Source organism: Tympanuchus pallidicinctus, unplaced genomic scaffold (assembly GCF_026119805.1).
Source record: "Tympanuchus pallidicinctus isolate F22 unplaced genomic scaffold, pur_lepc_1.0 scaffold1, whole genome shotgun sequence".
Lineage (NCBI taxonomy): Eukaryota > Metazoa > Chordata > Aves > Galliformes > Phasianidae > Tympanuchus > Tympanuchus pallidicinctus.
Genome location: NW_026294618.1, coordinates 19,066,171 through 19,082,479, shown reverse-complemented (window position 1 = coordinate 19,082,479; position 16,309 = coordinate 19,066,171). Strand labels below are relative to the sequence as shown.

At 43.7% G+C, this 16,309-nt stretch overlaps 1 protein-coding gene and 1 long non-coding RNA gene across 3 annotated transcripts; one reads left to right on the top strand and one right to left on the bottom strand.

Moving 5' to 3' along the window:
- Positions 1 to 290: 290 nt before the first annotated feature.
- FAM110C (family with sequence similarity 110 member C) lies at positions 291 to 9,142 on the bottom strand. 2 transcript variants are annotated; one of them, XM_052697629.1, is made up of 3 exons: positions 9,065 to 9,142; positions 7,327 to 8,492; positions 291 to 4,101 (listed from the first exon to the last, which is right to left on the bottom strand). In XM_052697629.1, exon 2 carries the CDS (start codon positions 8,465 to 8,467, stop codon positions 7,367 to 7,369), a length of 1,101 nt encoding a protein of 366 aa, XP_052553589.1. In that variant the 5' UTR covers positions 8,468 to 8,492; positions 9,065 to 9,142; the 3' UTR covers positions 291 to 4,101; positions 7,327 to 7,366. The 2 variants fall into 2 exon arrangements, with proteins under 2 accessions (XP_052553589.1, XP_052553581.1); XM_052697621.1 differs by lacking the exon at positions 9,065 to 9,142 and having other exon boundaries at positions 7,327 to 8,519.
- LOC128087998 (uncharacterized) lies at positions 8,679 to 15,585 on the top strand. The gene is made up of 4 exons (XR_008210112.1): positions 8,679 to 9,193; positions 10,239 to 10,394; positions 11,524 to 11,689; positions 15,412 to 15,585. It is a non-coding gene; the product is annotated as an uncharacterized LOC128087998 (long non-coding RNA).
- The last annotated feature ends 724 nt before the right edge of the window (positions 15,586 to 16,309 follow it).

Below are 16,309 nucleotides of genomic sequence, written 5' to 3'. Positions count from 1 at the left end.
CCTTTGACAGTGAGTAAAATATCAAATTCTCTTTAAAATATACTCTTCAGAAATGAACTGAGCACCTTTTCAGCCATATTCCAGAATGAAAATATTAAAATACTGTGAAACAACCCTGGTCTGATGTATTTCAAATTTACTAAAAAGCTTTCATCCAGCGGTCTGAGTAAGGCCAGTACATTGCAGGTTTACTCAGAGAGAGTAATTGGGCAGTGGGGTTCTAGCTTTAAATGACAGTAATAGAAACAGAAAAGTAAAACAGTACTTTTTCAAGAAAAAAACATTAACTGTCAGTGTCGTATTTTTATTTGTATGCACTCAGTAGTAAACACATCTTTTTATATGGATATATAAATACAACAACTTTGAAAGCTGCACAGCAGATCTGACCAGTACTCCATTTTACAGGCTTCAAAAGATGTAAGAAACTTCACAGGAAGCAATGACAGGACAGCCTTCTTCCAGGACAAAGTTTCTGCTTAACGCCCATCAATGCATGTTTGTCTGATTTCATCAAACACGAGGATTTACTTCCTTTAGAAAAGTAATCTGCATATTATAGAACAATCTTTATTTGTAACTTATAGATTTCTGTACAGTAATATTTACAATATATTGCAAGGCTTACAGTCTCTATGTCTTCATTGCAAATAATAGCTTCTAGGCAATAAAAATTGGACTTTGTACCTTTCACATGTTATGTTACAGCTGCAGACATTGCCCCATGCCACGGGGTTGGAGCACTTTGAAACACTTGGGTGTAAAACTCCATTTGACTATCTTATTTTACATAGTTCAACACAATCATTCAATTTATGACTTGTCTTTGCCCTCTGCCTCACTCTGAGGCTTCCCAAAAGAATGGCAATCCAATTCCACTGCTGAAGTGTCTGCTTTACCTCAGCAGCCTGTTTTAACCTCAGTTTAGCACTAAAGCTGAAAAAAACCCCACCTCTTCCAAGTCAAGTCTTTTATAATGAAGTAGTAAAAGCACCTTGAGAAAATCTTTTGGGGAAAGACAGGCAGTGACTAACACTAGTAAACTTCTCTTATTTTGAGAGATATGACTGAAGCATAGAAGAAAGGAAAAGTCAGAGTGTGTAACAATAACAGGAGCTGAGTGAAGTACTGAGCTTTCGAATAAGCAAATAAGCAAATCATCCATCCTCTAGAGATACAGAAAAAGGATTGTCATCTACTGCCTTTCCTGGCATACTGGGAAAAGTAGGTTATTAGCTTAACCAGAATATATTTTTAAACAAATGAATATAAAGCTTATCAGGGGATGGTCTTAGGTCCACATCTTGATGATGCCATGAGCATTCAGAGCTCCTACCAAAACTTGAACAAAATCAGGGAAATTTTGCCATACATCAGTGCAGAATGTCACCACAATCACGTACACTGTTGAAAAAGATAATAGAGGGGATTTAAAAATATTCCAGTTCTGCTTTCAATAATCTCTGTCATAAAATGTTCAGTGTCTTTAACAAAGGCTGGTGTTCATTACTTTCAAGTCAATTAAACATACTCCTTTCTACCACTGAAAACACACTACCAATGCATCTTCCCCTTTCTTCCCCCTAGCATTATCATCTCAACTTGAAAGTTGAAAGCTGCTCAACTTAAGAAGCCAAAACAAATGGAAGCTTGAAAACGAAACAAAAAATCTTCCCCAGATACAAAACAAAACAATTCTCTGGTATCACAGTGGAGCACTGACTTGTAACACAAACAACTTCTCCCGGACTCTGAACTGTCTGCAGTCAATTCATATTTGCAAAGAAAAGTAGTCATTGGCCTCTGACAAAAGCACTTAAATACTTGTATAATACAGTACCTCACACAGTGAGCATGAAAACAACAGACACAGTAGGTTGCGCTCCTGACTAATAAACCAAGTCTCTGTACCTTTAAAAACTGCACCTTAATTGCATAAATCATATTAGCAGCATCTTGAGTTGTAGTTTTCTAAGAATTATCCTGCTGAAAAAATGTAATAAATGCACATGGAATTTTCATTATTTAACAAAGATATCTCCACATACAAGCTTCCCTCTAAGTTGGCAGAGGTTCACTCATGCAAACTATTTGGTTTTCTCTTAATTTTGAAACAGGTTCAACAATTATTTTATCGAGAAGTGTTATCTACCTACCTAGACAATTTCAGACACGTAGACCTTAGTATGTGACACTAGGAAATGAAGGCAAATGCCCTGCATTCTCAAACAGTTGTTGCAATTCAAACTACCCTTCCAGTGACTGACAAGCATATTTTAGACATAGGGAAATGCAACCCGGCCATCTTGCCATGAATTTAACTGCTGCCAACTGCAGCACTCAATGAGTGCTTCAAGGGCAACTCTATCAGGATGCCACATCTGTGTATGTTCCAATGGGAAACTGGGCCTCCCACTATAGGCATTTTCTAAGAGTGCCACTACTCTACTCTGCCTTTTCCACTCCAATGGGTTTATTTATCAAGAGCAACAAACACTTTAAAAATGCAGCCCAAGTGCTCATTTGAGTCCTGCTTCCACTTGGCCGCACTGGCGGCTGTTTTGAGCCAGAAGAGGCCCAAAGAGGTCTGTGTGACCAACCAGGAATGTGGAGAATGAAAGCTCCTTCTTCTGGACTTCCCACATCCGAGGTCTGAGAGCCTGCTGAAGGCCAGCACTGCAAGCAGAAAGCCAGGCACATGGCAACACAGAGCTCATGGCTAACCTCTGCAGGAGGCCCAGCTGGAATCCTGGATGCACAGCTGTTGCTGGTTGGCCTTGATATGACCAAAAGAGGAATGTCTTTGATTGTTTTGTTTATTTCACATCTTTTTGTGTATTTTTTAACATCCAAATAAATACTTTGGTCTCAGACACTCTCTAGTAAGTAATGACAGACTGAGTACCTGGGGCATGGCCAGCGAGGCTCATAAGTTATTGTAGAGATCCCACTCACTACATGAGTTATCCAAAGCACTTTTGAAGCATGTTTCATTTGGCCAGTTTAAATGAAGCATTCTACTGATAATATTGAGCGAGGTGCTGTGTACACTGGATCTAATCCCAGTAGGACATCAATCTGGCACAGCCCCTAACAGGTCCTCTGGCCCATGGTGCAGGGATGCCAGCCTCTCCACCCCAAGCACAACACCACTCCAGACCCACACTAGGGAAGTTTGATCTTGCATAGCCTGGTATAGTTTCCCAGTACAATTCTACAAGCCAACTGCTCACTCATGGTGCATAAAATGCAAGGTGTTGAGCCATGAACTGCAAAACACTGCAATGAAGCCCTCTCAGGTAGTCAGAGATGTTGCAAGCACAGTGGAGGATCCTGCATAAATGTGAATTAGACCATTGTGCAGCAAGGCAACCCTATTTTTTTATTACCTGTTTCTTGGAACTGTGCCATTTAAAAGATTTCAGTTTTAAAAGCTATTCCTCCCCACTGGTTGAGCACAGTATAAGACAGAGCAAACTAGACAGACACAAGGCAGTACAATGTGGCTTGAATATCATTAGAGGAGAAGCTCGACAGAGATTTAGCTTACAGCGTGTTTGCCAAATCTCCCAGATCGAGCCTCCACAGTTAGTCCTCACCAATCAGGGAAACATTTAATGATGCCAGGATGAGCCCCTGTCAAAACGCCCTCATGGGACTGGGCCTTTGAAAAGCTGGGTGGAGCCTGCTTGCCTGCAAGGCGATGCCTTGTCCAGGGTCATCGACACTTCATTCCTACCTTCTCCTCCCATTCCTACTCACAAACATTACTGGAAAGAGATGGGCGCATGACACGGACCTTCTGCCACAGCCTGGAGTGACATCCTGGGGCAGTGACCTGATGCTGGATATCCCTGTTAATGGCACACTTTGTGATCCCAGAACTTTTCATTTCCTGCTGCCTCTCTGCGGCACAGTTCACGATCTCCAGTTGTCGTCAGTCTCTTGGATTTCTCTGTGCCTGTGACATGAGTGAGGCTGCCAGGGGACGAGGCAAGGGAAAGAGGCAAGAACACTGAACTTGGACAAAGTAGTCACGAGCCAGATGAAGGAAAAGTTTCTTTCTGTGTCTGGTCTTGTTCAATTTCCAAGTCAAGGATTCTGATGAAAGAAGAAAAAAACAAGTGTAATTTATTAATTATCAAAGCAAAAACGCATTAGGTGATATTCTAAGGCTTTTGTTCAGCTGCTTATAAATATTGCCAATGCAGTAAGTTCCCTTTCCGTGAGATCTCCACTTGAACAACGAACATTCTTGTAAGAATACTGCTGAAACTGAAGGCTGAATAATCCTGATTCAAGCCAGGAAGGAGCATGCCGAGTGAATCCTTTTCTTGGAGTTGGGCAGGGCTGACAGCAAGAGAAGCCAGCAGTACTGAACTGCAGAGGTGAATTCAGGCAACATTATACTGTGAAATACCAATGCCCATCTCACAGAGGACTTCTGTGTTTTGAAGACCACACTTAGTTTCCACACTCATCACTCTGATGAGATGTGTCAGGCAATCTGATCCTTCAAGTAGCTCTATTTACACACCGTTCCCACCAGGCCCCAGAGAGCTCATGAAAAATTAAAAAAAAACATAAAATATGAATGAAATGATCACCAGCGCATAAAAGCTGTGTTCTTCTCAGAAAGTATTCTACATGTAATAAGAAGAGGCTTTTGCTTCTATTTTCAACTAGAAATTTTCAATTTTCAAGCCTCTGTGAAAAAAAAAGAGGCCTTCAAGAGCATGTCTCAGAGCTACAGAGTCAAATATATGAATATAATGAAAAGATTCAGGTTCCTTAACTTGATGCTGTTTTACCGGAGAAAGTGTAGAGTTGAAGAAAAAGATGAACATTTGGGTATACAATAACATAGACACCATAGCTACAGAACCGAACATCAGAGCATGTGGTGATAATCACTGTCTTAAATTCTTAAATTCTTAATTCTTAAAAGCTTAAATTCTGCCTGGTGACCGTAATATTTAACTTATGGCAACCTGATGACTCCTGTCCTTTATTCTGGGCTTTGTGCATTGGCACTCTCAGCTGACTTCTCTGGAGCACTTCCTCAGTTTTTAGAAATTACCCTGGAAACCATCGTAGCCCCACTACTGAGGTCTATCAGCTGAGTGAGTCCTAGTATGTATGAAATCAAGTTTATAATATGAACATTGTGGATAAGTGTTTCCTAGACTGCCAAATTTTGATGCCAAAGAAAATTGCTGCCGGTGCAAAGCATTTCCTTGTGCTCTACTCTGATTTCAATTTAAATGGGAGACTGCCCTTTTTCTAAGGGTACAGAACACTTAAAAGAAAAACAATCCTAAAACATGTCATTTTTGGATAATGAAGTTACTTCAGAATGACCACATATGCCACATGAATTTCATGGAGTCTTTTCACCATATTGCAAGGCTATGGGCTATGAGTAGCATCCTTTCCAAATGGGCGTGTTGTCTTTGATGTTCAAAAGCACACTGAGCCAGTGTGAGCTCCTGCAAAAGAGCTTTTCCCTTCTTGCCCTGCCTTTGCCTTGGTGAAGTACCTGTCTCTGAAGCCCTCGGCCTCCGCAGCCTGTGTGTTCTTTGGAGCAGCCCCCAGCATCACCCTCTCAGCAGCACTGGACACGCTTAGCACCATGCACGTGGATGGCAGAAGGCCCAAATACACCTTCCTCAGCAAGCTCTGGTGTCCTGCCATGACAAACGCTGCCCTGGCCCTGCAACCTATCCCTGGCAAGTCCACATGAAAACTGACAGGCTTCTATTTTGCTTTAGTTCATGGAACTGTGGGGTTTTTGTTGTTGTTGTTGTTGTTGTTTTTTAATGAGGCTCCTGCTTGAAGTGGAAGGGAGCAAGCTCTGCCTTCCATCCTCAGCAAGGTTCTCAGCTGGCCACCTGCACCATTTTTTGTGTTTCTCCCTTGCCTTTTATTATAGAAGGATATCGAGAAATGGTCAAGAGAGTCTCTTCTCTCTGGTGCAATTTGGGAATGGATCTATAACAACATTTATATATAATGGCTTGAAATATTTGTGTGAAAAGGTCTCCCTCCCCCTTCCTCCTCCCTCTACTCATAAATGTCTTCTTGTGGAAAATCACTTTTTAAATTATCCAAATTCCACATGATTAAAACAATTTTAAGCAAGTGAATTGATTTTTGCATTACATAGATAAAAGGCATTGGGAGCGACAGCCCCACACCCACGTAACAGGAAGGCTCAAGCATTACATTTCTCCACATTCACAGGGCCCACTATCGACCGCTGTACCTACACCAAGCGATGTTCTTCTCACGCACCAATTACAAACTGTCAGAACACGTATAAGTAATCCTTCATATCAAGAACCGTTCATGCAATTTTTAAAGACCTCACTATGAGCTGTGGTACCTACACACTAAGGTCTTCAACAAAATACTGTATCTATGAAACCGTCAGTACCAAAGGCCTCAAGAATAGTGCTTTTGAGGAGATCAGATGCAAAATAAGCACAGCTTTTGTTAAAGCCGGGACATCAGATTTCACCAGTGCTAAATTTGTTCTCCTTCTGTATGTGAATGGACTGATTTTGTAACTAGATGCCACACATTTGTATCATTTATCCTGGTATAACACAGTGAGGTATCTCTCCAGATAAGGCAAACCACACAACTAATTTCTAGCCACTGGGACCATGCTGCATGGCAGAACCCGCTTCAGAAAAACAGAACAGATAACACATGCTAGGGGATCACCTGGAGCAAACTTTTATGGTCCCAACAACAGCAAGCTGTGGGGGAAATCAGGCTGGTAGCAGTGCTAATGGCTCAGCTTTGATATTGGACAATTGGGGGTGCCCATGTTTAAGTAACAGAGGGGAACAGTGAGAGAAGGAGAGAAAGCAACAAGAAAGCTTCAGAAGTATTGTATAAATACAAATGTACTCCTAATCATTAGTAGTTTCAGTTCAGTCTGTCATCTAAGCTACTGTAATTATGGGTTGAATACTTTTCTAAGTTTTTTCTTAGCACTTAATATAGCAGAAATTGCAGAAACCAGGCTATTTACGAAGCGGGCAGTGAGCAGACATCCCTCACAGACACTGGCACTTTGATTTCTTGTAGGGGGTCTGATTGCACTCTGGCAAGCTATACTCACTTATTTGTTTGCACTTGTTCTTTGCAGTGCCCCAGATTCCTGCTTTGAAAAACACAGCACTACGACAACTACCATACAAAATAAAGGTGCCTGTCACCTTTCATAAGAAGACTTAAAGAAACTATGCAACGTCTACTGCTTGCTAAAGAGGAAAGAGAAATACATAAATCAGCAGGACAAGGCTCTGCACACACCTTGCATTCACCAGGCTGCAGCACACGCAGCAGGAAGCCTTCATGCCAGCTCCTGGATTGCCTTGCTGCTCTCCTTGGCTTTCTTACAGGTGTACAGCCACTTGATGATGCGGGCATTGCGCTCGATCACCGAGGTGCTGCTGGGGACCTGCTCTGTGAGCTCATCCTCCAGCAGCCCCTCGTCCCCGCTATGCCGTGTGAAATCGCTCTCGGACGTGGCCACACTGATGCTGCGGATCTTGAAGGAGACGTTGTCGGACACCACCGAGAAGTTCTCTCTCCCCAAATCCTCGATGACCTCCTGTTCCAGGCCACAGAACTTGAAGAAGGTGTCAAACTCAGAGAAAGATTTGGAGTAGCGAGAGCTGATGTCTGACTGGGAGCGATGGAGACCTCTCCTCTTCACCTCCTTGACCTCTTCAGGAGGTGCAGGCAACGTAGAGGGCTTCTCACGTTCTGTTGTACAAACTCCTGGCTCTTCGGTGCCCACCGGGACAGCTTGCTCAGCTCCACAGCCACCAGGCTCAGAGACAGCGAGTTCAGCCGGGTGAGGCTCTTTGCTCTCGGCGGCAGAGCCGTCCTCCATAATGACTCTGGGCACCCCAGGGGAAGCCAACTGCTTCTCCTTGCCGGGCCCCTGGAAGAACCTCCTCACCAAGCTGCCTCGCGAGCCGTCCTGGCTCTGCCCTCTCCCCAGCTCGCACTTCTGGCGGTAGATCACCAGGGAGTCGGGCCGGCCCTGCCTCCTGGGGGTGCTGCGCCGGGCGATGGGGGGGCCGTGCTGCAGGGGGCCCCGCCACGCGCACCCCGCCTTCGCCCTCTCCAGCGGTTTCGCGCCCTTCCCTCTGCCCAAATCCCTGCTCGTTTTGGTGCTCTCCACCGAGCAGCTCTCGCTGCTGCACTCCGAGGCCGAGCTCAGCACGATGACGGGCTCCTGCTTGGTGCTGATTACCTGCTGACTTTTCACATACTTGGCCTTATCGGCTGCCAGCCTCTCCGCCGCGCTCCTCCGGCCGGGGGTGCCGGCCCCCAGCTGCCGGCGGAGGTACTCCGGCCCCTTGTTGAGCAACCGCACGCTGAAAGACGAGTGCAGGTCGGAGATGGCGTGCATTTTCACGGCCCGGCTGATTTCAGTGGGCATAGCAGCTTCAGCTCCGCGGCTCCCGCTTCCAGTCCCGGGCGATTTAAAAAAAAGAAAAAAAAAAAAAAAAAAATAAAAGAGGAAAAAAAGCGAATAAACAGCTCCAAACGCAGCGTGCGCTCCGTGTGCGTGCCCGCGCGTGTGTCCGTGCCTTGCGCGCCCGCCCCGCGCCGCCCCACGCCGCCCCACGCCGCCGCGCACCCACTCGCGCTCCGCCCGGCCCCGCAGCCCGGCCTGCCCCGCCCCGCGCCCGTCACCGAGGGAGCGTCGCTGACGGGGCCCCGGGCGGTCCCGTGCCGTGAGCCGAGACACGGGAGGGCTTCTCCCCGGAGATCAGCCGGCTCCGCGCAGGACCACTCCAAACTCAGACCCTATGTCCGAGCGCGTCGTCCAAACGCTTCTTGAACTCTGACCGTGACGCTGCCCTGGGGAGCCTTTGCTCGGACCCGACCACCATCTCGGTTAAAAAGAGCGTGAGACCCTCATGCCCTTCGTGGGGCACCCGCAGCGCCAGCAAGGTGTCTGCTCACGGCCCGCGGCTGTGCAGTGGATGCGCACTTGCAAAATGTCACGGAATGGCTTCAAGTTGAACCGCACCTGGTAAATCTTTGCCCTTCAGAATCACAGGGCAAGCTTCCAAAGGGGCAGGACTCCGTGTGGGGCTGGAGTTCCGAGCAGCCCTGCGCACAGCCGCTTCCCGTTCTTCAAATGCCCAACGTTAAACACGTGAGTCACAGCCATCACCTGGGGCGGTCTGGGCACGCAGTGTTGCACCCAACGTTTACTCATGTCATCTCGTGGGAGATGCATCTGCCTCGTGGTCACTAAGAGCACAGCAGAAAGCTTTATTCTGAATAGAGAAAACAAAAGCCAGCTTACATCTCTGAGGTTTTTCCCTCTTAACTCTTTCATTTTGTTTGTTTTCCAACATGTCTACAATTTCAGTGGGATTATAATAACAGAATGCTTTTGTGATGATTGACTCACTCAATATTTACAGTCACTGAATTGTGGCAAACATGTTTACAAAGAGAAAGATGGAACATACAAAAAAATATACCAGGCATCGTTTGTGCCAAGAAAGCATAGGTCAGGTGCTGGGTATGGATCCTACCCTTCATCATATGTGAGCAGATGGCGGCGGTCTGAGCACCACTTAAGCGTAGGGTGGGAAGGCAGTAGCTCTGTGCTCACATCCCCCAGGATGCTGCCCCAGTGGAGCCCTGTGCTGGTGGCCATCCCCAGAGCTGTGTCAGCACTGGCTTTCTGTGATTCTATGATTCAGATACAGGTGTGTGAGAAGCAGGAGCTGAGCAGCTCTGTGTCCAGTGGAGCAGCACTGTTGGCTTTTCTTGGGCACTTCTGGCTTTTCTGGGGGTATATCAATGGTTTCTGTGCAGTTTTGGAACCATGCGGTTCCATATGGTTTTAAGGGACTGTGTTGGTCATGGTGCAACTCCCCAAACACATTGCAGGAAATATGTGTTTATTTTTGGGTGTTATGAGTGGAGTGGTTTCACCAGTGCCCTCAGTGCAAAGCTAGGAGTCTCCCAGTGTGCTGAAAGCATGGACCATATTTTAGCCCAGAGTCGTAGACAAGCACAGCAGACTTGGGCGAGATGTTCTCTCTGTGGCAAGGAAAGGGTTAAGAAGTGAACCCTTCAGTGAAGACTCACTTGAAATAACCATAGGCAGAAAATTCCCTTTCCAACATGGTTCACTATCTGGTCTTGTCATTAATTTTGCTTCCTTTTTGCCCCTCGACTTCTAGGTCTGAACTCAAGAAGCCCCTCAACACGTACTTTTGCCTATTCCTAACAGCAACACCAGAGGAGATGCTTGCATTAATCACGACTGAAACCCATTTCACACTTTGGTTTCCCTTTGGCTGCAGTTCTTGTGCATATATGGAATGGGCACACAAAAGGTAAAGCTGGCTCACATACCAGCTTACTTAAAAATTAATGTTCTCAAAAAAGTAAGAGGTAGTATAAAGGTATAAGTGCAGTTGATGCCTCAGGAGTCCCTTACTATTAAGGCAGCTCATGCACAGATAGGTGAAAGTATAGTTAATACTGTTACATGTTTCAGTGCTTCGTGGAAAGCTGGGCTTATGGAGAAGAATAATTTCTTCTGACAATGAATCTTAGCAATAAGCCAACAGATGTGATGAATTTATTAGTGAGATTAATGAGATTAATGTTTCATTCCTGTCCTCATACTGACAATTTTTTCCTCAACAGTTTGGAGTTCTGTGACACTGTTCAGTGAAACAGCACATTTCTCCATGCACCTTAACATTTTTCCCCCAGTTTCTTGTATCTTCTGTCTCTGAGCTTTAAGAAAACACAAGAAATCTCAGGTATGATTTGTTTGCATTCACTTGAAGTAATGAAAAGAATGAATCTACATGAGTATTGGTAAGAGTGGCTCTATTAAGCAATATCAATTCATGTCTTGATTAAAACACAGCTTTATTCACTCTTTTCTATATGCAAAGGCCACTCTAAACTTTTGTCACTACACAAGAGCTTTGTGTTTGGAGCTGATATATATAAGAAGTTTCCCCATCACTTAATATTTCTCGTGTTCTAAATACATGCCTAGAAGACAAACCGGGACATTTTGCATGAAATGCTGTTTTCCTTTGAGGAATTTCCTCTTCTCATTGAAAATGATTGAAAATGTGAGTTTTGATTCTCCACAAAGTGCACATTACTATAATTTCTTCTGCTTTTTTCATCTGACTTTCTTCCTATGTGAGATACTTCGTTCTGCATGCTGTGATGATAATGACATTTAAAGTAGGAGAAGAATCTTCCCAGGGCCAGAAAGTATTGTAAGCAACGAAACTGTCCAGGCTTGTCTGCCCTGTGGTAAGGTACATTAATATAGCAGTTATTTTAAATATATTTAGGCAAAGTATTTATGATATTTAAAATTTGCATGATCTGGAGTACTTATATATAAGTATCTTGGAATTAGCTCTTACACTTAAGGATATACTCTCACAACACTCAGCAAAGAGCAAGCCATTGCGTTTCTTCTTTTTGCAGAGCATGGTGAGACACCGTGCATTATAAGAGCCCCAAGCCAGTCACCTTTGACCCTGGTCCAGTGGAGGCATACAGACACCAAAATGGACGTAGTGACAGCAGCACTGTCCCCTCAGCCTGGCAGCTCTCACACGGTCTCTCTTTGGCAGTGATGCACTGAGCAAAGGTAAGCAAAGCAAATCCTACACTCTCTAAGCCTTAGCTGCAAGCAGTTTTCCCACTTAGTGGAAGTGACACTGGCCAGCATTTAAAGTTATCACTAAACACAAAGCAGTTGAATTTGTCTTTTTGTGGGAGGTAACGCAAACCACTTATTTGTTTGCATTAATAAGAGATGTGCCCTGAGCACACAGTGGTTGGAAAGTCAGGAGCAGGACAGCTCAGCAGGGTGGTGGCTTCCCCATTGTGACACGCTATGTGGTGCCACTGAGTGTCCTGTCTGCTGCAAAGCAGACTGCAAAGCATTTGGGCAAAGTAAAGCAGCCATGAGGCGGAAACTAATAGTATAAGTCATTTGTCTCCAAGGGGGAACGTCAGCTTTTTCAAGATGAAATCAGAGCGGGTGACAATTCAGCCTCAGTTTCATACAGTGGAAGAGAGATGCATGCCTGTACATCTTCAGTCAGAAACTGGAGAACCAGGGCTTAGGATCTGTTCAGCAAGGATTTTGGTAGAGGCAGCCCTGCATCACTCCTACATGCTGTGTTTTAGCACTGCCAACTCACTTAGCATCTTTTCCAAATCTCATAATTCCAGGTTGTTTGGATCATTAAACAGTTTAACATCCCAGTCAGAAAACAACATCATTGTAAAATCAGTCCAGCTTGTTCACTACTGTTACTAGTGGCTTCTCTATTTATATAAAATTATTATGGAAACTCCGTGTGTACCACTTTCCGGGTTGAAGAAATGACACGGATCTTCACTGATTCAATTTATACCACATTGATTCATGCCATTGTATTGAGAGGCTTATTAAAACAAGAAGAAAAGTGATGCAATGACAGCAAGAAACATAAGGAAGGATGACATGTATTACAACATGTATTACACCAGGCACTACTAATGGGGAGGCTGCAAGCCATGACACCTCTCCTCTCCTCTCCTCTCCTCTCCTCTCCTCTCCTCTCCTCTCCTCTCCTCTCCTCTCCTCTCCTCTCCTCTCCTCTCCTCTCCTCTCCTCTCCTCTCCTCTCCTCTCCTCTCCTCTCCTCTCCTCTCCTCTCCTCTCCTCTCCTCTCCTCTCCTCTCCTCTCCTCTCCTCTCCTCTCCTGCTCTTTTTTTCAGACACCTCTGGCATGCCTAAGACAAAAAGTCCAACCTAAATTTTGGTACCTAACATGTTTATGTGTGTGTTAAAATGTTGAGAATGAACATTTTGATTTTAAAAGTTTGACCAATTCAACATGTTTTGAGGAATCAAAATCATTGAATGCCTTGTAAAAGGATGAAGTAGAGCCAGAATGTCTGCAGTAAAATACAGCTACAGTGTTGAAATCCTTTATGAAATGCTTGCATTAAAATAAAATGCACTCAGTAGAAGTTGCTTCTGTCACATGTAAGTTGGATAAATGTTCCCACACTCTTTTGTAACCACAGCAATAGCTTGCAGTTCTGAAACTGCACCTCTGAGCAGTCACAAACACTTCACAAACCAACAAAGCTTCTATACAGTCACTTCACCCAGCACAGAGATGGGGTTGGGCACTTCTTTAAGTACTTTACATTTATAGGGAGCATTGCTGCAGTGTCTCTCAATCATCAGCATATTTATCCATACAGTTTTCCCATAGGGAAGCACTGTTAGACTGGTCTCACAGTCAGGGAAAATCCCTTTTATGTAACCTAAGGCTAAACCCCATACAGGTTCAACACTGTACAGATTCCTCTTGTGGGGAACTTCCAGCATTTACGTATCACTGGATACTCAGAACTATCTCTGCTATTTCCTTGTCTTGTAGATGCCTAAAATAATAATTGCAAAATTTTTGTTGTAACCATGCCATGACATCATGTGTCTACCAATAGGCACAAACACAATCACCCATCTCTTACTGTGGCCAAGAAGTTGAAAGACACAGAGCACCCTTGCATCGTGTGGATTCCTCTGCTTATTGTCACACATGAACAGTCCCTGAGTGCATCTGCCAGACTAGGAAGCACATGACATGATTACTGCACCTCTGACACATTCATTCAGGCACTCACTGCAGGCAATCCCCTTACTTGTCCTATTTTTCTTATTCATTTTCTATAGGATATATGAAAAGTTTTATAATAAGTGGTGATTCACTAATTCAGAAATACACATATCAAGGCCAATATTCAAGAGAGAAGTCATGGGAGTTTTGGCACTGCATCATTCCATACCACAGCTGAGTACAGGTCCCCTTCCTTGCTTTAGTAGTAAAGACCCCTCAGTGACCGCACTGATCTTTCAGAATTCAGGAGACACACTGTATATTTTCATTATCTAATAAGCTCCAGCAGTGCTTTGGGCTTGGCAGTTTCTCAAGATTAGTCTGGTTGCAACGAGGATGGCAACACACAAAACAAATCCCAGCCAAACCGAGCTCCATTTGTATATAGCTGCATAGAGGTATTGAATCACCTTACATGGACATAAGTCCTAGTGCTTGAAGAAATACACCTATCAGTCAAACAAGAAAGCAACACAAATTTCCTATAGAGCACAGTGCCAGAGTTTTAACTTTTGAACATATGTAACATGTTAAGCACATCATCTTCTTTCTACACTCTTAATAATTTAGATGAGATCATGACTGCTGCCTTCTGATTTCTTGTGTCTATATAATTTTGTCCATAGATACAGCAGTTTTCCTAGTCAGTGACTGCAAATTTTTGGCTCTCTTCTTATGTAATCTATGAAGACCTGGTTGAAGAGAACCATTTTTATGTACTTTCTATACATTAATTTAGATCTGGAAGAGATCTACATGGTCTCTGTAGCAGGGTTACCAGCCATTGCTAAGATGCCTGCTAAGATTTTTATGTTTTTCAAGAACTTTAAGTCTTTCTTAACATATAGGTATGCAGTTCAGTTCTTGATGGACATGTGATAGTTAAAAGGAGACTTCTGAGGTACAGGCTACCTATAGGCTCCAGAGGATAATTGCTTTTTACTGTGGTAGGCATGAGAAGTATGCAAATCTAGGAGAGCTGATAAATGTGTTTGTATGTATTTCTGCAACTTTTCTGGGCTTCTCAAGTTCTCTGGCTTAAGAGCACCTTCTGGAATTCAGATGGGAAAAATGAACTAAATTATCAAGAGAGTTCCCCTGGCAAGGACAAACTTTTATACTGAATGGTCATCAGTCACAATGTCTGAAGGTGTGCTGGTTTGTCCTTTCACTTCCTGAGGACTTTTGTTCAGTTCTGACATAAGAGGCAAATATCTTCCAAGCTTAAAAGGGAGCCTGCAGTCTGATCTCTATGTATGTACAGGGGGGATACACAGGTTTTGTTTCCTTTGCCTAACTTTGGGAGTTAACACAGGATATTTACCATTCCCAGCTATCTTGTTTGGCTAACAAGAGAGTTAAACAGTGTAGATGTGGGCAAATCATGTCTACTTTAGTCTTGTGGCCAGAGGGTAAATCTGAGCCCATAGAGTGAATCCTCAGCTTAAATTTAATTCATTAGTTCCTGACCTTCTGTAGATACTCACTATAATGTGCAACAGTTGTGTACATATACTAATTCCAAGTTTGACTGAGAATGTTTGATAAATTTCAATTTCGAATTGGGGAGCTTTGTTGTGACAAAACCTGAGAATGTCTGTGTTGTAATTGAGTGACATAGTTTTTTACATTGGGAAATAAGGCTATGTGCAACAAAGCTCATGAATGCCCTTCCCTTTGCATTTCAGAATCCTAAATACACTCCAGCATCTCCTGAGCTCTGCATTGTGACAGAGTAGAGCCTTCCCAGAACTTTTAGGATGACCTGACTACAGAATCTTGATTTACAGGATTTATCTTGAAAGTGGTAACCGATTTCTTCTAATCTGATTGACTCTAAAGATTAAATAACATCTTGGATAATGAGAGTAAAATGGCTTAGCTGTTCTGTATAATTATATTAATTCCAAAGCTATACAAAACAAATAAACATAAGCCCCAGTATTCAAGCCTCGTTAGGTTTATGTTGCAACAGCTACATTAAACAAAATTACAGATTCAGTCAGATCTTATCCTGCTGGTGTCGAGGCAGCTGCTCTGGACAGGCTCACACAGTTATTCATGCTGCAGAGTATTTCTGGGAAAAACTGGTCCAAATTTCTTTAGCAAACAGATCCACCCCTGCCCTGCAAACATTAGCTCATGTAGTATCAAGATGTTCAACCCTGGCTTGAGCTGGGGTATGTCCACTTCAGATTTATGACAGGAACAAAAAGAAAGCAATTCTCTGGGAAAGTTAAGCAAACACCTTGCTGCTACTTCCTCCTGTAATGCTCTCATGCTACCTTGTAAGTATGAATGGCAGCGACCAAAGTTCATGCAAAGTGCAGTTCCTGCAAGGCTGGGAACTACTGAACTATGGGCATTCATATATGGATCTTATCTCTTTCCCAAGAAAGAAGATTTAGTAGGAAGAGAGGAACTAGAAACACTATAGATTTAGGTCATTTATCCCATATGACCATTCAGTATCCAATCAGGAGTTTATCAGTCAGACTTCTATTTATGTATAGGAATTATGTTGGAATAGGAACTATAGAGCATCTCTGTGAAACAGCCTAGGCATTCAAGGCATTTGCAGAAATT